The sequence below is a fragment of the Symphalangus syndactylus genome, chromosome 5 (genome assembly GCF_028878055.3).
Source record: "Symphalangus syndactylus isolate Jambi chromosome 5, NHGRI_mSymSyn1-v2.1_pri, whole genome shotgun sequence".
NCBI lineage: Eukaryota > Metazoa > Chordata > Mammalia > Primates > Hylobatidae > Symphalangus > Symphalangus syndactylus.
In genome coordinates, this window is record NC_072427.2 from 124613236 (window position 1) to 124639465 (window position 26230).

The 26230-nt window shown below is 39.1% G+C and overlaps 1 protein-coding gene across 1 annotated transcript in view; it reads right to left on the reverse strand.

Moving 5' to 3' along the window:
• SLC24A5 (solute carrier family 24 member 5) overlaps nt 1-25892 on the reverse strand; it is a 35085-nt gene extending 9193 nt beyond the window's left edge. Inside the window, exons 1-2 of the mRNA XM_055279026.2 lie at nt 25717-25892; nt 24847-25026 (exon numbers count right to left, since the gene is read on the reverse strand). Of these exons, the coding sequence (XP_055135001.2) occupies nt 24847-25026; nt 25717-25837 (301 nt within the window). The 5' untranslated portion in view covers nt 25838-25892. The remainder of the gene's footprint in view (nt 1-24846; nt 25027-25716) is intronic.
• Between the last annotated feature and the right edge of the window lie 338 nt (nt 25893-26230).

Sequence of the window (26230 nt, forward strand, 5' to 3'; positions counted from 1 at the left end):
GACAAGATGAGAGTCATAAGAAATTTTTTGTCCTTTCAATTTTAGGGCCAAGGGACCCACCATGGTAAGGAATAGAGAAAGCCATAGGCCGAAATAGGTTTGCATAAGAAATCTCCAACCAGGCTTTACTGATAAACTAAAAACTAGCTAATACAGGTAGCATGCCATACATTAAATTATCTACCCTAGGTCACAAAGTTAGTATCAAAGTCAGAACTAGAATTTGGGTTTTCAAGACTTGATGGCAACTCTTTGTTGATGTTTATTGTCGTTTACTATACCTATTGGCTTTCGATGCTTCAGTCTTCCCAGACCCTCAAACTCTGGTGTGCTCGGTTGACTCGTTGTCACAGTTGGTTGGTATTTCCTTCTTATTCTTGTCTCTGGGACCACCTGTTGCCTGCACTCAGGTCAACCTTGTTCTCTAGTCTGCTGGGACTGCATTTGAGCTTACTGATTCCTTTTTTGTTTCTTGGTGTGGCAGATCGTATATTACAATAATAGTTATGGTATTTTTCTGCTCCACGTAGTTTTCCAGAACCCTTTAATCCCCTACATAAAAGGTGATACAACTTCCTTAGTGTAATCACAGGACATTTCCCTTAAGCTATGACATGGTAAGTCCTGCTACTTTGTTGAAACCCCCATACTGGAGAAACCTCATGAAAAGCCCATATAGAAATAGGCATGTCTGCTATTTCAGTCCCTAGATTTTGAAAATTCCCAGCTTAGGCACCAGACATGTGAGAGAGTGAGCTCTCAGATGATTCTAGCTCCATCCTCTGGTAGCTGCACAAGAGACCCTGAGTGAGAACTACCTAGCTTAGCTCAATAAACACCCAAAACCATGAAAAGTAATTGTTGTTTTTAGCCACTAGTTTTGGGGTGATAGTTAAGTCATTTGGTGGTTCATTTATTTGTCGTATTTATTGAGTATTTACTATATGCCAGATGCTTTTTTAATGTGCTAGTAATATGGCAGTGAACAAAACAGACAAATATTCCTGCTCTCACAGAGCTTTACTGTTAGTAAGGGGAGGCAGATAAGAAAGGGAAAATAGGTATGATGTTAGAGATAAGTTGCAAGGAGTAAAGGCAGGGAGGGGAGAGAGAGAAAAATGTTAGAGAGGAAGGATTGAAATTTTAGATTGGATAGCCAGAAAGGACTTAATTGAGAAGGTAACTAAAGACCTTGAAATGAGGAACTAGTCACTTGTATACCTGGGATAAAAGTATTCTGTGCAGAATAAATGACTGCAAAGGTTCTGAGGTAGAGGCTACTCTGTGTGGTGAAGAAAAAGAAGACCTGCATGTCTAGAGTGAAGTGTGTCAAGGGAAAGCAGTAGGTGATGAGATTAAAGGTAATAGGCAGATCATGTAAGGTCTTGTGGATCCTAGTAAGGACTTTGGCTTTAATTTTGAAAGATGTGGGAAGTACTTAGAAATCTGTCACACACATACTGTCTGCTGATGATACCAGCTCCAGTCATTAATTTTATCCCTTGGGGTAATTTGGTCTGAGAGATCCAACCAGTCCTAATCTGAGCTATTTTGAAACCTGAAAAACCAGTGTGAAAAGTTTTCTTGGGGTGGTTAGAATTATTTAGGCCAGGCCCTCTATTCTATTTGCCTTTGGTCATGTCACTTGTTGAACATCTACCTGCAGTGGCTAGTGAAGGGTGAGAAATAAATGGTTTGTGTAATTTACATTGTATCCTAGTGCATTTTGTGTTGTATAAAGGAATACCTGAGACTGGGTAGTTTATAAAGAAAAAAAGGTTTATTTGGCTTATGATTCTTCTGTCTGGAAAAGTTCAGGATTGGGCATCTGGCGAGAGCCTCAGGCTGCTTCCACTCATGGTGGAAGATAAAGGGGGAATTGATGTGTGCAGACATCACATGGTGAGAGAGGAAGTAAGAGAGAGAGGTGGGTGGTGCCAGGCTCTTTTAAACAACCAGCTCTCTAAAGGAACTAAAGAGAGAGAACTCACCCCCTAGGAAAGGATTAACCCCCACAATCTAAACATCTCCCATTACTCCCCACCTCCAACATTTAGGATCAGATTTCACCATGAGATTTGGAGTGGACAAATACCCAAACAATAGCATATTTCCTAGTATTTCTTTTCCTGATTAGAGTGATTACATACATATACACATATACATGCATATGTATAATCACTCTAACCAGTGTGTGTATATATGTATAGACACACATATGTACTATATTCTTTTTTAATTTATTTTTATATTTTATTTACTTAATTTTTTATTATTATACTTTAGGTTTTAGGGTACATGTGCACAATGTGCAGGTTTGTTACATATGTATACATGTGCCATGTTGTTTTGCTGCACCCATTAACTCCTCATTTAGCATTAGGTATATCTCCTAATGCTGTCCCTCGCCCCTCCCCCCACCCCACAACAGTCCCCGGAGTGTGATGTTCCCCTACCTGTGTCCATGAGTTCTCATTGTTCAATTCCCACCTATGAGTGAGAACATGCAGTGTTTGGTTTTTTGTCCTTGCGATAGTTTACTGAGAATGATGGTTTCCAGTTTCATCCATGTCCCTACAAAGGACATGAGCTCATCATTTTTTATGGCTGCATAGTATTCCATGGTGTATATGTGCCACATTTTCTTAATCCAGTCTATCGTTGTTGGACATTTGGGTTGGTTCCAACTCTTTGCTATTGTGAATAGTGCCGCAATAAACATACGTGTGCCTGTGTCTTTATAGCAGCATGATTTATAGTCCTCTGGGTATATACCCAGTAATGGGATGGCTGGGTCAAATGGTATTTCTAGTTCTAGATCCCTGAGGAATCGCCACAATGACTTCCACAATGGTTGAACTAGTTTACAGTCCCACCAACAGTGTAAAAGTGTTCCTATTTCTCCACATCCTCTCCAGCACCTGTTGTTTCCTGACTTTTTAATGATGGCCATTCTAACTGGTGTGAGATGGTATCTCACTGTGGTTTTGATTTGCATTTCTCTGATGGCCAGTGAAGATGAGCATTTTTTCATGTGTTTTTTGGCTGCATAAATGTCTTCTTTTGGGAAGTGTCTGTTCATGTCCTTTGCCCACTTTTTGATGGGGTTGTTTGTTTTTTTCTTGTAAATTTGTTTGAGTTCATTGTAGATTCTGGCTATTAGCCCTTTGTCAGATGAGTAGGTTGCAAAAATTTTCTCCCATTCTGTAGGTTGCCTGTTCACTCTGATGGTAGTTTCTTTTGCTGTGCAGAAGCACTTTAGTTTAATTAGATCTCATTTGTCAATTTTGGCTTTTGTTGCCATTGCTTTTGGTGTTTTAGACATGACTATATACTATATTCTTATTACAATTCTGATGTATACAACTGACCATAATATTTAAAACATAGAACAAAAAGATAAAGGAGATGGCTATGTAATTAACTGTTTTTCATTTTAGAAATGAAGTAAATAATATATTCATGGTGTACAATGCACTCCCATATACATAATTTAATATCAACTATCATGAGATATGAGTGGTGGTATTCCATTTTACAGATAAACAGGTCCAGGAGGTAAAATAATGTCACATGGATTGCTAGGATCTTAAATGTTGAGAGTTAGGGCATAAACCCTGAGCCTGTTGATTCTAAGCCCAATGCTGTTTTTATTTTACCACAGAAACCCAATATAAGAATGGCACTTAGGCCAATTATAACATGGTGGGTGATCGAATCTTTTTTGTTTACACTTTGTGGCACTGGCACCATAATCACCCTCATTCTATTCTTTCCTGGTGGAAAAAATAGTTACCAAGAGCCAAGAATACTTTGGAAGTTTTCTGGCACATTCTAGAGAATTTATAGATTTAGTGCTGCTGGATATTACCATGAATTGTCTTCCCAAATAAAATCAGGGCTAGATAATATGTGGAAGAAACTGAAAAAGAACAGAATGCCTTATCTTAAAATAACTGCCCAAACAGTGCAGCTGAATACTGAACAATCTTCATTTAGCACTAGCTGAAGAATGCTTCATTAGAAATCTCAGTCTCAAGGAAGGACAATAGGTGGTCCTTCAGAAAAGTTTCAGTCTCAAAAGGCAGTAAGAATAAGGCTTGTTCCTATTCACTGCACTCAAATTATGAAAGGAAAGATTTTGTATAGATGGATGGATAAAACTTAAAGATATTTTAACAAATTATACCTTAATGTTCTAAGAATATTTTATAAAATGTTTTATACCTCTGAACTTTAGAATAGATTGGCTTTGTCTTTTTTGACCTTTTGGGTAAAATTTCTTTCTGCTATAGTTTATTATTAAGGATAAATTTTTCTAGTTTTTTCCTCCCATAGCTATTATTCTTTTTTTCCTCTATTATTCTAAAGGAATAATCACATATCCTGGTAGATACAGTAGAAACGTTCAACTTGAGTTTTCTTTATAGGTTTAGGTATCAACACATTGTTATATAAAGTACAACTTCATGGTAATGAGCTGATTATGAAAATTCATCAGACTTTTTCTTAAATGTGTTCTTTTCTGTGATGTCATCTTAGAAAGTTTATAATGGTTTTTGAAAATCTCCTTCTGGAAATATGATATAGTAGGAAGAAGATTAAACGAAAACTGAGACCTAGATTCAGCCCTGCCAGTAACTTGATAGGAGACTTTAGACAAGCCTCATTTTGCCATCTGTGAAATGGAAGATCAGACCACACAATCTTTAAGGTATTATCAATTTTTTTCAATCTTTACTCAAAGTTATAGAATGTGAATTCTATGCTTTAAGACTTTATACCACTTTTTATTTTTAATTACATTTCTTTTATAATACCTACCCCCATACCCCCAAGTCTACATTACCAAAATTTAGACGATGAAGGGGAAAAATAGAGGAATACTTTTATCGTTGTATTTTAACCACTCCTATCATTTCAATGTGTCTAGTCCTTTTCACAATGCACATTTTACTATCATTACAGCCATAGGCTATATGCAATTTGGCATCCTCTGGCATCGTTTTAAAAAGTCTGCAAACCTTTGTGCTTTGTGAATGGATTAGAGTTTTAGAAACAATCAAAAGTCTATCAGACCCAACTCTAGTGACTATGGTGAGTAGTCATGCTGAGTCATGCAATTTAGGGTCCAAAATGAAGTGCAACAGCAAACTGATGTCTTTTTTATGATTTGCAAAACTGGTTCTGAAATTAATTACAAATATTTTCCTAGAAATATTTTGAATGGAATAAATGCCTAGAGGGGAAAAATAGTTACTGAGAGTCAGGAATACATAACTGCATGTATATGCTCTGGGATGTTTTTAACAACAAATAAGATAACTTGATTACCTTACATTTACCAACTCATATTTTGTCTGAGCAATGAAAGAATGAATTCTGAAACCTGTAATGCTTTTAAAGGCCTGATTCCACTGAAAAAGACTCTCCCTATCCCCAATCTAACAGTTATAATATTACAGTGGATTTCCACCTGCCCTTAGCCTATCATATGAAGCGTACTTCTTTTATACAAGACACTTTACCTCCAAACCTAACAATTACTTCATTTTTTGTTCCATAACTTTCCCAAGGTCACATAGGTAATAAACACAGAGGTAGGAAGGGAACCTAGATCTTTTTGACACCAAGAAGCTGCCCTTTCAGCTACCCATGTGGGCAAAGTAAAGAGATAATACATAACTTTATTATTATTTCTTGTTCCTGCAATAGCATCTTGGTAAAATACTGAGTACTTAGCACTTATTTAGATCTATATGCCTGGTGTAGATTTAGATGCAATCCAAAAGGACCACAATTTAGATCAGAGAAAAAAGAACAGCAAAGAGGATGAAATTCTCTTAGGAGAATGAGTGTGTAGCAGGGAGGAAGCACTATTCTTAGATTCTTTATTCTTTAGTAAAGCTTTTGCTTCTGTAAATTTCATGAGGATTAAAAATCAAACAATCCCCTGAAACTGTAGGCTATCCAAATGCCATACTCACAGAATTATTTGAATCCCATTTTTTCAATTTAGAAACAATTCTACCTGGAATTAAAACTTGCATTTCTTTCTTATTGCCTATTTCTGAAACATAAAGTAGAACATAAGCAAATATTAGTCCAAAGCAGAGTAAGTGAAGATTTTTTTTTTTTTTTATACTTTAGGGTTTTAGGGTACATGTGCACAATGTGCAGGTTTGTTACATATGTATCCATGTGCCATGTTGATTTCCTGCACCCATTAACTCGTCATTTAGCATTAGGTATATCTCCTAATGCTGTCCCTCCACCTTCCCCCCACCCCACAACAGTCCCCGGAGTGTGATGTTCCCCTCCCTGTGTCCATGAGTTCTCATTGTTCAATTCCCACCTATGAGTGAGAACATGCGGTGTTTGGTTTTTTGTCCTTGCGATAGTTTACTGAGAATGATGTTTTCCAGTTTCATCCATGTCCCTACAAAGGACACGAACTCATCATTTTTTATGGCTGCATAGTATTCCATGGTGTATATGTGCCACATTTTCTTAATCCAGTCTATCGTTGTTGGACATTTGGGTTGGTTCCAACTCTTTGCTATTGTGAATAGTGCCGCAGTAAACATACGTGTGCATGTGTCTTTATAGCAGCATGATTTATAGTCCTTTGGGTATATACCCAGTAATGGGATGGCTGGGTCAAATGGTATTTCTAGTTCGAGATCCCTGAGGAATCGCCACACTGACTTCCACAATGGTTGAACTAGTTTACAGTCCCACCAACAGTGTAAAAGTGTTCCTATTTCTCCACATCCTCTCCAGCACCTGTTGTTTCCTGACTTTTTAATGATGGCCATTCTAACTGGTGTGAGATGGTATCTCACTGTGGTTTTGATTTGCATTTCTCTGATGGCCAGTGAAGATGAGCATTTTTTCATGTGTTTTCTGGCTGCATAAATGTCTTCTTTTGAGAAGTGTCTGTTCATGTCCTCTGCCCACTTTTTGATGGGGTTGTTTGTTTTTTTCTTGTAAATTTGTTTGAGTTCATTGTAGATTCTGGATATTAGCCCTTTGTCAGATGAGTAGATTGCAAAAATTTTCTCCCATTCTATAGGTTGCCTGTTCACTCTGATGGTAGTTTCTGTTGCTGTGCAGAAGCTCTTTAGTTTAATGAGATCCCATTTGTCGATTTTGGCTTTTGTTGCCATTGCTTTTGGTGTTTTAGACATGAAGTCCTTGCCCACGCCTATGTCCTGAATGGTATTGCCTAGGTTTTCTTCTAGGGTTTTTATGGTTTTAGGTCTAACATATAAGTCTTTAATCCATCTTGTATTAATTTTTGTATAAGGCGTAAGGAAGGGATCCAGTTTCAGCTTTCTACATATGGCTAGCCAGTTTTCCCAGCACCATTTATTAAATAGGGAATCCTTTCCCCATTTCTTGTTTTTGTCAGGTTTGTCAAAGATCAGATAGTTGTAGCTATGCGGCATCATTTCTGAGGGCTCTGTTCTGTTCCATTGATCTATGTCTCTGTTGTGGTACCAGTACCATGCTGTTTTGGTTACTGTAGCCTTGTAGTATAGTTTAAAGTCAGGTAGCGTGATGCCTCCAGCTTTGTTCTTTTGGCTTAGGATTGACTTGGCGATGCGGGCTCTTTTTTGGTTCCATAAGAACTTTAAAGTAGTTTTTTCCAATTCTGTGAAGAAAGTCATTGGTAGCTTGATGGAGATGGCACTGAATCTATAAATTACCTTGGGTAGTATGGCCATTTTCACGATATTGATTCTTCCAACCCATGAGCATGGAATGTTCTTCCATTTGTTTGTATCCTCTTTTATTTCATTGAGCAGTGGTTTGTAGTTCTCCTTGAAGAGGTCCTTCACATCCCTTGTAAGTTGGATTCCTAGGTATTTTATTCTCTTTGAAGCAATTGTGAATGGGAGTTCACTCATGATTTGGCTCTCTGTTTGTCTGTTATTGGTGTACAAGAATGCTCGTGATTTTTGTACATTAATTTTGTATCCTGAGACTTTGCTGAAGTTGCTAATCAGCTTAAGGAGATTTTGGGCTGAGACAATGGGGTTTTCTAGATATACAATCATGTCATCTGCAAACAGGGACAATTTGACTTCCTCTTTTCCTAATTGAATACCTTTTATTTCCTTCTCCTGCCTGATTGCTCTGGCCAGAACTTCCAGCACTATGTTGAATAGGAGCAGTGAGAGAGGGCATCCCTGTCTTGTGCCAGTTTTCAAAGGGAATGCTTCCAGTTTTTGCCCATTCAGTATGATATTGGCTGTGGGTTTGTCATAGATAGCTCTTATTATTTTGAGATACGTCCCATCAATACCTAATTTATTGAGAGTTTTTAGCATGAAGGGTTGTTGAATTTTGTCAAAGGCCTTTTCTGCATCTATTGAAATAATCATGTGGTTTTTGTCTTTGGTTCTGTTTATATGCTGGATTACATTTATTGATTTGCGTATGTTGAACCAGCCTTGCATCCCAGGGATGAAGCCCACTTGATCATGGTGGATAAGCTTTTTGATGTGCTGCTGGATTCGGTTTGCCAGTATTTTATTGAGGATTTTTGCATCAATGTTCATCAAGGATATTGGTCTGAAATTCTCTTTTTTGGTTATGTCTCTGCCAGGTTTTGGTATCAGGACGATGCTGGCTTCATAAAATGTGTTAGGGAGGATTCCCTCTTTTTCTATCGATTGGAATAGTTTCAGAAGGAATGGTACCAGTTCCTGCTTGTACCTCTGGTAGAATTCGGCTGTGAATCCATCAGGTCCTGGACTCTTTTTGGTTGGTAAGCTATTGATTATTGCCACAATTTCAGAACCTGTTATTGGTCTATTCAGAGATTCAACTTCTTCCTAGTTTAGTCTTGGGAGGGTGTATTTGTCGAGGAATTTATCCATTTCTTCTAGATTTTCTAGTTTATTTGCATAGACGTGTTTGTAGTATTCTCTGATGGTAGATTGTATTTCTGTGGGATCGGTGGTGATATCCCCTTTTTCGTTTTTTATTGCGTCTATTTGATTCTTCTCTCTTTTCTTCTTTATTAGTCTTGCTAGCGGTCCATCAATTTTGTTGAGCTTTTCAAAAAACCAGCTCCTGGATTCATTAATTTTTTGAAGGGTTTTTTGTGTCTCTATTTCCTTCAGTTCTGCTCTGATTTTAGTTATTTCTAGCCTTCTGCTAGCTTTTGAATGTGTTTGCTCTTGCTTTTCTAGTTCTTTTAATTGTGATGTTAGGGTGTCAATTTTGGATCTTTCCTGCTTTCTCTTGTGGGCATTTAGTGCTATAAATTTCCCTCTACACACTGCTTTGAACGTGTCCCAGAGATTCTGGTATGTTGTGTCTTTGTTCTTGTTGGTTTCAAAGAACATCTTTATTTCTGCCTTCATTTCATTATGTACCCAATAGTCATTCAGGAGCAGGTTGTTCAGTTTCCATGTAGTTGAGCAGTTTTGAGTGAGTTTCTTAATCCTGAGTTCTAGTTTGATTGCACTGTGGTCTGAGAGACAGTTTGTTATAATTTCTGTTCTTTTACATTTGCTGAGGAGAGCTTTACTTCCAACTGTGTGGTCAATTTTGGAATAGGTGTGGTGTGGTGCTGAAAAAAATGTATATTCTGTTGACTTGGGGTGGAGAGTTCTGTAGATGTCTATTAGGTCCACTTTATGTAGAGCTGAGTTCAATTCCTGGATATCCTTGTTAACTTTCTGTCTCGTTGATCTGTCTAATGTTGACAGTGGGGTGTTAAAATCTCCCATTATTATTGTGTGGGAGTTTAAGTCCCTTTGTAGGTCACTGAGGACTTGGTTTATGAATCTGGGTGCTCCTGTGTTGGGTGCATATATATTTAGGATAGTTAGCTCTTCTTGTTGAATTGATCCCTTTACCATTATGTAATGGCCTTCTTTGTCTCTTTTGATCTTTGTTGGTTTAAAGTCTATTTTATCAGAGACTGGGATTGCAACCCCTGCGTTTTTTTGTTTTCCATTTGCTTGATAGATCTTCCTCCATCCCTTTATTTTGAGTCTATGTGTGTCTCTGCACGTGAGATGGGTTTCCTGAATACAGCACACTGATGGGTCCTGACTGCTTATCCAGTTTGCCAGTCTGTGTCTTTTGATTGGAGCATTTAGCCCATTTACATTTAACGTTAATATTGTTATGTGTGAATCTGATCCTGTCATTATGATGTTAGTTGGTTATTTTGCTCGTTAGTTGCTATTGTTTGTTCCTAGCCTCGATGGTCTTTACAATTTGGCATGTTTTTGCAGTGGCTGGTACTGGTTGTTCCTTTCCATGTTTAGTGCTTCCTTCAGGAGCTCTTTTAGGGCAGGCCTGGTGGTGACAAAATCACTCAGCGTTTGCTTGTCTGTAAAGTATTTTATTTCTCCTTCACTTATGAAGCTTAGTTTGGTGGGACAGGAAATTCTGGGTTGAAAATTCTTTTCTTTAAGAATGTTGAATATCGGCCCCCACTCTCTTCTGGCTTGTATAGTTTCTGCTGAGAGATCAGCTGTTAGTCTGATGGGCTTCCCTTTTTGGGTAACCCGACCTTTCTCTCTGGCTGCCCTTAACATTTTTTCCTTCATTTCAACTTTGGTGAATCTGACAATTATGTGTCTTGGAGTTGTCCTTCTCGAGGAGTATCTTTGTGGCGTTCTCTGTATTTCCTGAATCTGAATGCTGGCCTGCCTTGCTAGATTGGGGAAGTTCTCCTGGATAATATCTTGCAGAGTGTTTTCCAACTTGGTTCCATTCTCCCCATCATTTTCAGGTACACCAATCAGACGTAGGTTTGGTCTTTTCACATAGTCCCAAATTTCTTGGAGGCTTTGTTCATTTCTTTTTATTCTTTTTTCTCTAAACTTCCCTTCTCTCTTCATTTCATTCATTTCATCTTCCATCAGCGATACCCTTTTCTTCCAGTTGATCGCATCTGCTACTGAGGCTTCTGCAATCTTCACGTAGTTCTCGAAACTTGGCTTTCAGCTCCATCAGCTCCTTTGAGCCCTTCTCTCCATTGGTTATTCTAGTTATCCATTCTTCTAATATTTTTTCAAAGTTTTTAACTTCTTTGCTATTGTTTTGAATTTCCTCTCGTAGCTCAGAGTAGTTTGATCGTCTGAAGCCTTCTTCTCTCAACTCATCAAAGTCATCCTCCATCCAGCTTTGTTCCGTTGCTGGTGAGGAACTGCGTTCCTTTGGAGGAGGAGAGGTGCTCTGTTTTTTAGAGTTTCCAGTTTTTTTGCTCTGTTTTTTCCCCATCTTTGTGGTTTTATCTACTTTTTGTCTTTGATGATGGTGATGTACAGATGGGTTTTTGGTGTGGATGTCCTTTCTGTTTGTTAGTTTTCCTTCTACCAGACAGGACCCTCAGCTGCAGGTCTGTTGGAGTTTACTAGAGGTCCACTCCAGACCCTGTTTGGCTGGGTGTCAGCAGCGGTGGCTGCAGAACAGCGGATTTTCATGAGACCACAAATTCAGCTGTCTGATAGTTCCTCTGAAAGTTTTGTCTCAGAGGAGTACCCGGTTGAATGAGGTGTCAGTCTGTCCCTATTGGGGGTTGCCTCCCAGTTAGGCTGCTCAGGGGTGAGGGACCCACTTTAGGAGGCAGTCTGTCCGTTCTCAGATCTCCAGCTGCGTGCTGGGAGAACCACTACTCTCTTCAAAGCTGTCAGTCAGACAGGGACATTTAAGTGTGTGGAGGTTCTTGCTGAGTTTTTGTTTGTCTGTGCCCTGCCCCCAGAGGTGGAGCCTACAGAGGCAGGCAGGCCTCCTTGAGCTGTGGTGGGCTCCACCCAGTTCGAGCTTCCTGGCTGCTTTGTTTACCTAAGCAAGCCTGGGCAATGGCGGGCGCCCCTCCCCCAGCCTCGCTGCTGCCTTGCAGCTTTATCTCAGACCGCTGTGCTAGCAATCAGCAAGACTCTGTGGGCATAGGACCCTCCCAGCCAGGTGCGGGACACAATCTCCTAGTGTGCCGTTTTCCAGGCCCGTTGGAAAAGCGCAGTATTAGGACGGGACTGACCCGATATTCCAGGTGCCGTCTGTTTCCCCTTTCTTTGACTAGGAAAGGGAACTCCCTGACCCCTTGCGCTTCCCGAGTGAGGCAATGCCTCGCCCGGCTTCGGCTCGCGCGCAGTGCGCTTCACCGACTGTCCTGCACCCACTGTTAGGCACTCCCTAGTGAGATGAAACCGGTACCTCAAGCAGAAATGCAGAAATCACCCGTCTTCTGTGTCGCTGGGGCTGGGAGCTGGAGACCGGAGCTGTTCCTGTTCGGCCATCTTGGCTCCCGTAAGTGAAGATTTTTAAAAATAAAAAGTAAATATTTAAGTATATTTCCCCCAAACCTTATTAAGATCATTTTCATGTAAGACGTGTTATAATTCAAAGGTATCAGTGTGGTAGAGAGGTTATATTTAATTGAATGGTATATTAGTGTAAATTTTTTTTTTAAAGTTTCATAGCTGGCTCACTGTGGAATTTGGACTCTATCAAGTGACCAATCTTAAGGGGTTCTCAGAGTTTTCTATGTATATAGTTTGGAAAAATAAAAAGAAAGCTGCTCATATTTTTCCAAACTATATACATAGTTTGGAAAAATAAAAAGAGGTGGTTCAACACCTCTGAGATCCCCATTACATATCAAAAGGACATTTTGTTTTCATTTTATATCAGCTTTTGTATTTCTAAAATTAAACTGCTTAGAGAGATTAGACATACTGGTCCTATTTGGTCTTTAAGTGAATATAGTTTATATTATATTTTTAATTTATATGATATATTGGCTTATATTTAAATTATTTAAATTTAAATTATATTTAAAAGTGACTTTTTAAACAATAAAAGAGGAAGTAAATGTTATAGATGCTAATGTAAATGAAATAAAAGGAACTTTAAACATAATATCTTTTAATTTTAATTTTTATTTATTTATTTATTTTGAGATGGAGTCCCACTCTGTTGCCCAGGCTGGAGGGCAGTGGCACAATCTCAGGTGAGTGCAAACTCTGCCTCCCGGGTTTAAGAAATTCTCCTGCCTCAGCCTCCTGAGGAGCTGGGATTACAGGCCAGGTGCCTGCCACCACGCCTGGCTAATATTTGTATTTTTGTAGAAACGGGGTTTTACCATGTTGGCTAGGCTGGTCTTGAACTCCTGGGCTCAAGTGATCCACCCAACTTGGCCTCCCAAAGCGCTGGGATTACAGGCGTAAGCCACTGCTCCCAGTCTAAACAGAATATTCCAGAGATATTTAAGGTATAGTTTAAAGTTGTCACATGGCTTATTAGATAAAATAAAATAACTGGTTTAATAAGCTTACTTCATACCTTGTCAAATAAACCTTACTTTTATTTACCTTAAATTTGGTGTTCAATTCTAGCAAATGCACCATAGATTTGGTTATTTTCTCCAAAAATACTTAAATAGGCTTTGGTATTCCCCATCTCTACTTTCATCTTTCCTGTGTAAAGGATTCTAACCTCTGTAGTCTGTTCTTATGTAACAATGAACATTCAGTGAATGTTTTCTATGTGCTAGGTACTTGTGTAAGCAATTCACTTGTGTTTCTTCATGCACTTGTCACACAGTGCTATGAACTGAAAGTTGTGATCATCCTGTTTCACAGCTGAGATAACAGAGGCAGAGGGAAGTTAGGAACTTTGCCCAAGGTCACAGTGCTAGCAAATGGCAGAGCCGGGATTTGAATCTGGGCTGTCTGGCTCCAGGGTGGGCACTTTCAATTGTCTCTCTATAGGAGTGTGGCACTAGAGCATATGACGGCTGTGTCCTCCCCCTCCAGCTGTCCAGGGATTCTCAGCATTTGTCATAGACCATTCAGCAACTATATCAGTATGGAGATAGAAAAAAGTGGAAAAAGCCCCAAGCAAACAATACCAGATAGGACTACAAAGTGATTAACTAAATTCACAAACTAAGCAAGGGAATCTTAGACACAGGTTTCTAAGTCAGGCTTACATGAATGATCAGAGACGACAAAGGCTCCCTCGTTTTCCTTAGTCATTTGGATTCCTCTCTCACTGTGTCTCTGTCTCTCTTCCTCTCTCTCATACACACCCCTCAGGGTATCCATCCGGGTAACATTCTAGAGTAGCACAACTGGTTGGGATGAGGAAGCTCTCTTTAGGTTTATTCCTCACCCCATTACCTCTAGCTCCTTTAGCTCTAACTTGGGCTTGGATAATGCTCCTCTTTTGATCACATCTTTAACTCTTTTCCCAGAATCTCCATTCTGTTTCCCAGCACAGAAGCCAAGGCTTTTCTCCAAACATGAAATGCCCTGGACAACTAGAGGGTGATACATTTGTTTCCCCTCTACAACACTGATTAATTTCATTTCAGACCTCTGTGTTCAGAGAATTACTAGCTTCTTTTCCTATAGAACCAAATGGAAAGAAAAAGAAGATAGGATTAGAGGAAGGGGGCATAGCAATAGCATTTTCTTTTATTGGCTCCATACAGTTAAGATGGTGGTAAAGTGTCTGAGGTTGCCTAGTAGAGATACGTGCTTTTCCAGCTTTTCCAGTGTTCGAGGGTAGAGGAGAGGGTGAGTGACTTTTATGATCATGAGCAGAGCAAGGAGAAGGAAAAAAATTCCTTGCTGGAAGCCTCTGGTTGAGGCAGCTTAGGAGACCAAGACCAACATATGTAGGTCCAAAAGAGAAAGAGCACTGGTTTGACTGAGCGGGGGCCCTGCCAGAGCACCAGCAAGAGGCTCTGCCCTCTTCCACTTCAGTTCATCCCTGCGCAGAGATGACAGTCCTGGGCCTCTTCTAGTCTTCACCTTGCTAAAGTTCCTGCTGTTGGCCAAATGAGCCATTGTGGTGATTTGAGGAGTGAGTGGGGCTGGGGTGGGACAGGGGCCTGCCAATCCTTCCATTGTATTCTAGGTTGGAACTCAGTATACATACCCCACAAGACATTATAGCCTCATCTATGATGATTAAGTTCCACTGTAATATATTATGATCTCATGGTCTTGGACAAAATGTTTAGGCCTGGGAGCTTATTATGGATAAGTGTCTATAGCATTGATTTACAATCACTTATAGGTTGCCAAAGGTCCAAAATGATTTTTGTAAATAATTCAATGTATTCTCTTTATTTTGTAATATACTTCTTCCATAGTAACTGTGGGTATTTGACTTTTTTTGTCAAAATTTTCAGTGCTCTCGAGAGGAAAATTTCTTGTAAGATTGTTCAGATAGAACAGTTCTGAAACAACTATATTCTAGCAGCAAATCTCAAACAAGGATGTGTAAAGTTTTAACATGTAGCAGTTGAGATCATGCTTGATTCTTGGCATTAGAGAGATTAGGACTTTCTCTGTGTGGCTATGTGGTCATGAGAAACTACCTACCCTCCCAGCCTTGGCTTCCTCATCAGTAAAACCAAAACATTACTCCCTATTTTGTGAGGTTTTTGGGAAGACTAAGTGAAACCATATATATATATGTATAATCTTCTTATATATATTATATAAACCATATATTATTATAAGATATATATCTTTCATCTATAATTGTATCATAAGTAACTGATAAAAAATAACACTGTAGTACATTGTGGAATACTTTAGTAAACTGTTCTGAGGGTTATGTTAATAACTATTAGTTGACAAAATGGGTGGAACTATTATGCCTCAATGCTCATCAAGAAACTGGGGAAAGGCAAAGCACTTGCAGACTTTTGCAAGCCGTTTCTGCAGATGTAAACAAATTTCAGGAAAATTGTTTTTTATTGCTGATGTCATAATTTGGATAAGACCATGCTAGAACTTGGAAAGAGAAGTGACAGGGCGTGGAGCCAAGATGGCCGAATAGGAACAGCTGTGGTCTACAGCTCCCAGCGTGAGTGACGCAGAAGATGGGTGATTTCTGCATTTCCATCTGAGGCTTGGAAAACGGCACACCAGGAGATTGTGTCCCGCACCTGGCTCAGAGGGTTCTACACCCACAGAGTCTCGCTGATTGCTAGCACAGCAGTCTGAGATCAAACAGCAAGGCGGCAGCAAGGCTGGGGGAGGGGCGCCCGCCATTGCCCAGGCTTGCTTAGGTAAACAAAGCAGCCAGGAAGCTCGAACTGGGTGGAGCCCACCACAGCTCAAGGAGGCCTGCCTGCCTCTGTAGGCTCCACCTCTGGGGGCAGGGCACAGACAAACAAAAAGTCAGCAGTAATCTCTGCAGACTTAAATGTCCCTGTCGGACAGCTTTGAAGAGAGTAGTCGTTGTCCCAGCATGCAGCTGGAGATCTGAGAACGGGCAGACTGCCTCCTAAAGTGGGTCCCTGACCCCCGAGCAGGCTAACTGGGAGGCACCCCCCAGTAGGGACAGACTGACACCTCACTTGGCTGGGTACTTCTCTGAGACAAAACTTCCAGAGGAACGATCAGACAGCTGAATTTGCAGTTCATGAAAATCCGCTGTTCTGCAGCCACTGCTGCTGACACCCAGGCAAACAGGGTCTGGAGTGGACCTCTAGCAAACTCCAACAGATCTGCAGCTGAGGGTTCTGTCTGTTAGAAGGAAAACTAACAAACAGAAAGGACACCCACACCAAAAACCCATCTGTACATCACCATCATCAAAGACCAAAAGTAGAAAAAACTACAAAGATGGGGAGAAAACAGAGCAGAAAAACTGGAAACTCTAAAAAGCAGAGCACCTCTCCTCCTCCAAAGGAACGCAGTTCCTCACCAGCAGTGGAACTAAGCTGGACAGAGAATGATTTTGACAAGTTGGGAGAAGAAGGCTTCAGACGATCAAACTACTCCGAGCTACAGGAGGAAATTCAAACCAGTGGCAAAGAAGTTAAAAACTTTGAAAAAAAATTAGACAAATGTATAACTAAAATGACCAATGCAGAGAAGTGCTTAAAGGAGCTGATGGAGCTGAAAGCCAAGTTTCGAGAACTACGTGAAGAACACAGAAGCCTCAGTAGCCAATGCAATCAACTGGAAGAAAGGGTATGAGTGATGGAAGATGAAATGAATGAAATGAAGTGAGAAGGGAAGTTTAGAGAAAAAAGAATAAAAAGAAATGAACAAAGCCTCCAAGAAATTTGGGACTATGTGAAAAGACCAAACCTACGTCTGATTGGTGTACCTGAAAGTGACGGGGAGAATGGAACCAAGTTGGAAAACACTCTGCAAGATATCATCCAGGAGAACTTCCCCAATCTAGCAAGGCAGGCCAGCATTCAGATTCAGGAAATACAGAGAACGCCACAAAGATACTCCTCGAGAAGAGCAACCCCAAGACACATAATTGTCAGATTCACCAAAGTTGAAATGAAGGAAAAAATGTTAAGGGCGGCCAGAGAGAAACGTCGGGTTACCCACAAAGGGAAGCCCGTCAGACTAACAGCTGATCTCTCGGCAGAAACTCTACAAGCCAGAAGAGAGTGGGGGCCGATATTCAACATTCTTAAAGAAAAGAATTTTCAACCCAGAATTTCATATCCAGCCAAACTAAGCTTCATAAGTGAAGGAGAAATAAAATACTTTACAGACAAGCAAATGCTGAGTGATTTTGTCACCACCAGGCCTGCCCTAAAAGAGCTCCTGAAGGAAGCACTAAACATGGAAAGGAACAACTGGTACCAGCCACTGCAAAAATATGCCAAATTGTAAAGACCATCGAGGGTAGGAAGAACCTGCATCAACTAACGAGCAAAATAACCAGCTAACAGCATAATGACAGGATCAAATTCACACATAACAATATTAACTTTAAATGTAAACGGTCTAAATGCTCCAATTAAAAGACACAGACTGGCAAACTGGATAAGGAGTCAAGACCCATCAGTGTGCTGTATTCAGGAAAACCATCTCACGTGCAGAGACACACATAGACTCAAAATAAAGGGATGGAGGAAGATCTACCAAGCAAATGGGAAAAAAAAAAAGGCAGAGGTTGCAATCCTAGTCTGATAAAATAGACTTTAAACCAACAAAGATCAAAAGAGACAAAGAAGGCCATTACATAATGGTAAAGGGATCAATCAATTCAACAAGAAGAGCTAACTATCCTAAATATATATGCACCCAATACAGGAGCACCCAGATTCATAAAGCAAGTCCTGAGTGACCTACAAAGAGACTTAGACTCCCACACAATAATAATGGGAGATTTTAACACCCCACTGTCAACATTAGACAGATCAACGAGACAGAAAGTTAACAAGGATACCCAGGAATTGAACTCAGCTCTGCACCAAGCAGACCTAATAGACATCAACAGAACTCTCCACCCCAAATCAATAGAATATACATTTTTTTTGGCACCACACCACACCTATTCCAAAAGTGACCACATAGTTGGAAGTAAAGCTCTCCTCAGCAAATGTAAAAGAACAAAAATTATAACAAACTGTCTTTCAGACCACAGTGCAATCAAACTAGAACTCAGGATTAAGAAACTCACTCAAAACCACTCAACTACATGGAAACTGAACAACCTGCTCCTGAATGACTACTGGGTACATAACGAAATGAAGGCAGAAATAAAGATGTTCTTTGAAACCAATGAGAACAAAGACACAGCATACCAGAATCTCTGGGACACATTCAAAGCAGTGTGCAGAGAGAAATTTATAGCATTAAGTACCCACAAGAGAAAGCAGGAAAGATCCAAAATTGACACCCTAACATCACAATTAAAAGAAATAGAAAAGCAAAAGCAAACACATTCAAAAGCTAGCAGAAGGCAAGAAATAACTAAAATTAGAGCAGAACTGAAGGAAATAGAGACACAAAAAAACCTTCAAAAAATCAATGAATCCAGGAGCTGGTTTTTTGAAAAGATGAACAAAATTGATAGACCGCTAGCAAGACTAGTAAAGAAGAAAAGAGAGAAGAATCAAATAGATGCAATAAAAAACGAAAAAGGGGATATCACCACCGATCCCACAGAAATACAATCTACCATCAGAGAATACTACAAACACCTCTACGCAAATAAACTAGAAAATCTAGAAGAAATGGATAAATTTCTCGACAAATACACTCTCCCAAGACTAAACGAGGAAGAAGTTGAATCTCTGAATAGACCAATAACAGGCTCTGAAATTGTGGCAATAATCAATAGCTTACCAACCAAAAAGAGTCCAGGACCTGATGGATTCACAGCCAAATTCTACCAGAGGTACAAGGAGGAACTGGTACCATTCCTTCTGAAACTATTCCAATTGATAGAAAAAGAGGGAATCCTCCCTAACACATTTTATGAAGCCAGCATCGTCCTGATACCAAAGCCTGGCAGAAACATAACCAAAAAAGAGAATTTCAGACCAATATCCTTGATGAACATTGATGCAAAAATCCTCAATAAAATACTGGCAAACCGAATCCAGCAGCACATCAAAAAGCTTATCCACCATGATCAAGTGGGCTTCATCCCTGGGATGCAAGGCTGGTTCAACATACGCAAATCAATAAATGTAATCTAGCATATGAACAGAACCAAAGACAAAAACCACATGATTATCTCAATAGATGCAGAAAAGGCCTTTGACAAAAGTCAACAACCCTTCATGCTAAAAACTCTCAATAAATTAGATATTGATGGGACATACCTCAAAATAATAAGAGCTGTCTATGACAAACCCACAGCCAATATCATACTGAATGGGCAAAAACTGGAAGCATTCCCTTTGAAAACTGGCACAAGACAGGGATGCCCTCTCTCACCACTCCTATTCCACCTAGTGTTGGAAGTTCTGGCCAAGGCAATCAGGCAGGAGAAGGAAATAAAGGGTATTCAATTAGGAAAAGAGGAAGTCAAATTGTCCCTGTTTGCAGATGACATGATTGTATATCTAGAAAACCCCATTGTCTCAGCCCAAAATCTCCTTAAGCTGATAAGCAATTTCAGCAAAATCTCAGGATACAAAATCAACGTACAAAAATCACAAGCTTTCTTATACACCAGTAACAGACAAACAGCCAAATCATGAGTGAACTCCCATTCACAATTACTTCAAAGAGAACAAAATACCTAAGAATCCAACTTACAAGGGACGTGAAGGATCTCTTCAAGGAGAACTACAAACCACTGCTCAATGAAATAAAAGAGGATACAAACAAATGGAAGAACATTCCATGCTCATGGGTAGGAAGAATCAATATCGTGAAAATGGCCATACTGCCCAAGGTAATTTATAGATTCAATGCCATCCCCTTCAAGCTGCCAATGACTTTATTTACAGAATTGGAAAAAACTACTTTAAAGTTCATATGGAACCAAAAAAGAGCCCACATTGCCAAGTCAATCCTAAGCCAAAAGAACAAAGCTGGAGGCATCATGCTACCTGACTTCAAACTATACTACAAGGCTACAGTAACCAAAACAGCATGGTACTGGTACCACAACAGAGACATAGATCAATGGAACAGAACAGAGCCCTCAGAAATAATGCCGCATAGCTACAGCTATCTGATCTTTGACAAACCTGACAAAAACAAGAAATGGGATAAGGATTCCCTATTTAATAAATGGTGCTGGGAAAACTGGCTAGCCATATGTAGAAAGCTGAAACTGGATCCCTTCCTTACACCTTATACAAAAATTAATACAAGATGGATTAAAGACTTACATGTTAGACCTAAAACCATAAAAACTCTCGAAGAAAACCTAGGCAATACCATTCAGGACATAGGTATGGGCAAGGATTTCATGTCTAAAACACCAAAAGCAATGGCAACAAAAGCCAAAATTGACAAATGGGATCTCATTAAACTAAAGTGCTTCTGCACAGCAAAAGAAACTACCATCAGAGTGAACAGGCAACCTACAGAATGGGAGAAAATTTTTGCAACCTACTCATCTGACAAAGGGCTAATATCCAGAATCTACAATGAACTCAAACAAATTTATAAGAAAAAAACAACCCCATCAAAAAGTGGGTGAAGGACGTGAACAGACACTTCTCAAAAGAAGACATTTATGCAGCCAAAAAACACATGAAAAAATGCTCATCTTCACTGGCCATCAGAGAAATGCAAATCAAAACCACCATGAGATACCATCTCACACCAATTAGAATGGCGATCATTAAAAAGTCAGGAAACGACAGGTGCTGGAGAGGATGTGGAGAAATAGGAACACTTTTACACTGTTGGTGGGACTGTAAACTAGTTCAACCATTGTGGAAGTCAGTGTGGCGATTCCTCAGGGATCTAGAACTAGAAATACCATTTGACCCAGTGATCCCATTACTGGGTATATACCCAAAGGACTATAAATCATACTGCTATAAAGACACATGCACACATATGTTTACTGTGGCACTATTCACAATAGCAAAGACTTGGAACCAACCCAAATGTCCAGCAACGATAGACTGGATTAAGAAAATGTGGCACATATACACCATGGAATACTATGCAGCCATAAAAAATGATGAGTGCATGTCCTTTGTAGGGACATGGATGAAACTGAAAACCACCATTCTCAGTAAACTATCGCAAGGACAAAAAACCAAACACCGCATGTTCTCACTCATAGGTGGGAATTGAACAATGAGAACACATGGACACAGGAAGGGGAACATCACACTCCGGGGACTATTGTGTGGTGGGGGAAGGGGGGAGGGACAGCATTAGGAGATATACCTAATGCTAAATGACAAGTTAATGGGTGCAGCACACCAAGATGGTACATGGATGCATATGTAACAAACCTGCACATTTGCACATGTACCCTAAAACTTAAAGTATAATAATAATAATAATAAATAAAGAGAAGTGACAGAATTAATTTATAAGCATTTAAAAATGAATTGAGCTAGCACTATTTCTGTCTCATTTTTTTGCCAGTATTTTCAATACTCAAGATGAGGGTCAATTTTTAACAGCTGAAGATTTGGCAGTGGTGTGGATATTCACCAATCACACATCTGTAAGAACTACTGTATTTCGGGACAGAGAGACTCACTTGAGAAGTGCATGTTTGGTGATGATGTTTCAAAGCAGTTTCACAAGGAGCATGTTGGAAGTCATTTAGACATATTAAGTCACCTAATGAACATTATTTTGAAGTCATAATCTAAATTTTAATGCAGTAGTGTCTTCTACAGGGCTAGAAAGGTTTTTTATTTATTTTTTACTTCTCCTAAGATAAATTTTTATAATAAAATTCTTGATAGATTTATTTTTTCAGTCATATCATTGTTCAGTTAAGTCACTGGAAATGGAAATAATTCCTTACAATTTAAATTTCTATGTTTTATATGATTAACTTTTTGATTTTTTAATTTTTAGTTTTTTACATTTTTTACATTTTCTAATTAAAAGTGCAGTATTGGCATAAGAATGAACAAAAAGCTTATTAGAATAGAGTTGGGAGCATAGAGACAGATCTACATCTATATAAGAACTTAGTATATGAAAATTGATCAACTTTTGGATCCTATAGCAAGACAGATTCTTGGTGGAAGAAATAAATAAATTTTAAAAAATCCTGCATGTAGAATAAAATATGATGATTTTTATGACCTATGGATAAAAATGTCTTTCTAGTTATAAAACAAAAGGAGAATCATAAAGGACAAGATTTACAAATTTGCTTAAAATATTTAAACTTCAAACTTCAATGTGTTAAAGACAAAATGCAAAAACAAACAACAAACCATGAAAAATCATATGATATGAAGTAATACTAGAAAAAGGGTTAATATCCTTATATATTTTTAAAGTCTTGAAAATCGGTAAGAAAGAGACAGAATACCCCTGATATAATATGGGCAAAAAAACACAAAAGCAAAACCACAAAATTAAATAAACATATAAAATAGTCACCCTCATGAATAATAAGATAAATACAAATTTTATAAAATAATGTTTAAAGCAACTAAGGATATTTCACATATTTTTCATGGTTTTCTGGACTGGATGCTTAAGGAGGTATAAGTAGGCACACCTTTTGTGGGATGCCTTTTGCAAATATATATCATAAGACTTAAAATATCCACATCTCTCCCTCTTAATCAGGAAATGATCAGAGAGGTGTGCAAAGATTTTATACAATTATGGGCATGACATTAACACAAAAAACTTAAAACAGGCCAATTGTCCAATGACAATAATAGTTTTAAATTTTATGATAAATTTCTACTGGGTGCCTACTATGTGTAAAAACCAGTGTCAGATGCTCAAATCATTTATAGAATCATGGACTATCATGATATCATTAAAAGTAATGTTTTCGAAGGATGTTTAATAATATTGGAAAATGTGCACAATAAAATATTATGTGAAAACAAGGAAAGATCCCAAACTGTATATAAAGCAAGATTCAAAAGATTTAAAGGAAATATACCAAATGGTAACTGTGTAGATCTCAGGGTGATGGAAATATAGGTGATTTTATCTTTCTCTTCTATTTTTCTTGTATTTCATTAATCTAAGTAAAACTGTTAAATAATTTAATCCTTATTAAAGAAAATATCAATGTATACATAAGATGTAATGTCAAGATAAAAGTATATGTTTGTATCTACTTAAGAAAAATTGTAATAAATTAGGCTAATCTATTATATATATATTTTTTCATTAAACAGATAGGTGTTGAGTGCCTCTGCTATCACCAGTTACTGTTTTAGATCCTACAGATACTGGTATACTGCAGCGAACACGGGAGAAAATAATTCTCTTTGCATTTCAGCAGGGGTTGGGGGTGGGGTGATGGGAAAAGGGAGAGTTTACATCCATGCTCTTTCCCTTTATAAAGAAATGGCAGCAATGTGTGTGTGTCGGGGGGGTGGGTGGAGGTTGAGGATGCTGCTGTTTCTGTGCAGTCTTGTGAATATGCAATAGGAAACCCAATCCTTAACTCTGACATTGCTTTTTGCTGTAATGTAAGCATGCTCAACCAGATAAATAACCAAACATGACACCAAGTCTAGAAACACACTTTTGCTCATATGGCACAAAACATAACTGCTATCCTGGTTTTTAAGGGACCAGTGCACCAGTGAAGGTCTATGCTCAGAATTCTGGGCAACATATACTGCTGAAGGAACAGAACTCAGAGGCTTGGACTGGCTGATCTTATTTTCAGAAACCAATAAATGGAGCTCTTAATTTTTAGTAACTGAATTTACAGTCATCTGATGTCTAAGGTCACTTAGGATACAGGACTTATTCATCTATTTGTTTATTGGTTCTTAAATATCAATTAATTTCCTTAATGGTAGGATGCTGGGAAAGGAAGATGGGGAGGGTGTTCCTTAATTGCATTTGTTTGCCACTTAACTCTTTACAATCAAAGTTATAGTGAGCTTAGAGTAAAAATTAAAAAAAAGTTTTTTGAAGCATAAAATGGCAAATATTAGGAGTTTCATTGTTTTAGGAGCGCACACAAAGTACATGCAAGTGAAATCTTAGAACAGTTCTTATCACAAACATCCAGGCAGTAGACAAACTAGAGATGAAATCTTAGAACAGTTCTTATCACAAACATCCAGGCAGAAGACAAACTAGAGATGAAATCTTAGAACAGTTCTTATCACAAACATCCAGGCAGTAGACAAACTAGAGATGAAATCTTAGAACAGTTCTTATCACAAACATCCAGGCAGTAGACAAACTAGAGATTTCTGGAAATAGGCAGGAAAATAATAACTGCTGGGTTCTAACTTAAAAAAACTCTGACTCACATTAACTACCAAGAGAAACCACCCTCTACCAGTTCCTTAAGACACGGGACCCCACAACACAGAAGCTGGTGCTCTGCGACCAGTTGAGAAGTACAGGACAGCTGCTGAGCTGTTTCCAAGACAGTCATACCTGTGTGGCACACTCTCCCAGAAGGTTACAGGGCAACTTTCCAGCCACTTACATTCACTGATGCTTTCCAGGGAGGGGAGGAAGTACTCATCACAGACAATAGATATGGCCATGAACATGTAAACGATAATTAGGAAATAGATTATGATGCCTCCATCTCTGCGCTCTTGTCTCGTGAAAAACCCTTCGGGAAACTCCGATGATGGAGAAATAACACATTGGGTGCTATTTCCTGTTAAGGAAAAGGAGGTAAAAGTTTGAAGAGTTTGGAGTCACACATTCCAAGCCAACAGAGAGCTTCCTTAAGAAATCTGTAAGTGTGGGGTAACCGGGTGGAATTTTAAGAACCCGCTGAAAATGTATAAAGCACTTCTGAATATAACACAGTTGTAGAGTTTTTTAAAAAAATTTTTTGGGGACTGAAAAGAGATATCTTAATGAAATATGTTGATGATGGTGAAGAATTAAAAAGAGGAAATCATGAAATCACTCCTCCTTGTTTTTATTTATGAATCTCTCGTCCCCAAGTAGAAACTGTATCTCTGATACATGAAGATTTCTATTATTTGTACAATTTCGTTTTCTCATTGCAGAGCCTAAATTGCTCACAGGCCTGCAAAGAATCATCCACTGTTGCAGAGAGAATTTCTGAGATAAAAGATTTTTTTTTTTCACCAAAAAGTCTCCAAGAATAAAAACTGGAGACTTGGCCTACTATGATCTCTGTGAATTACTTTGGAGTATATTTAAGAACTTATTTGAAGGATCAAAAGTGTTTGATATCTTTTTAAATGCTAAAATTCAGAAGCATAAGTAAAAGTGAGCCCATTGAGAATTTTCCTCTTTTTGTCTCTTCATCTGTATGTGGTGGCGGCAGCACCTGCTGCTGCAGCAGAAGTAACTGACCCCAATGTCCACCTACCTGTGGCCCTTGGGAGACGTTGGGGCAGGGAGGTCCCTGGGAGAGGCAGATGTGCAGTGGTCCACAGGATGCCGAGCAGCAGAGCCCTTCTCGCCCATGTTTGGCCCCCTTTTGTCTGCATTTCTGCTGTGCTCTTACTGCAGTGTGCAGCTTCAGGAAGGGAGAAGGGGAGGATTAAGCTGGATCATGTGAGGAGTCTCCTTCCTGCCCAATACTCTGCCCAGGGCACATCTCAGCAAGGCCAGCACGGGAGAAAGGGCGAGTGTAGCCAGCCAAGCTTCTCTGATCAGGAGACCCAATCTCCAGGGAGGCCGGAGGAGACGGAAGAGGGCCAAAAACCATTGTTTATAGCTATTTCCATGGCCTACAGTCTCTAAGGGCAGATTAAGGCAGCTTGTACTTTATGAAAATGCATGGTTTTATTTAATGTCTTCATACTGGCTCTGCTTTTGACTTTCTCTAGATTTGTAAAAAGTTGGGTTTGCAACTGCTTCCCATCTCTCTCCAGCCCTTT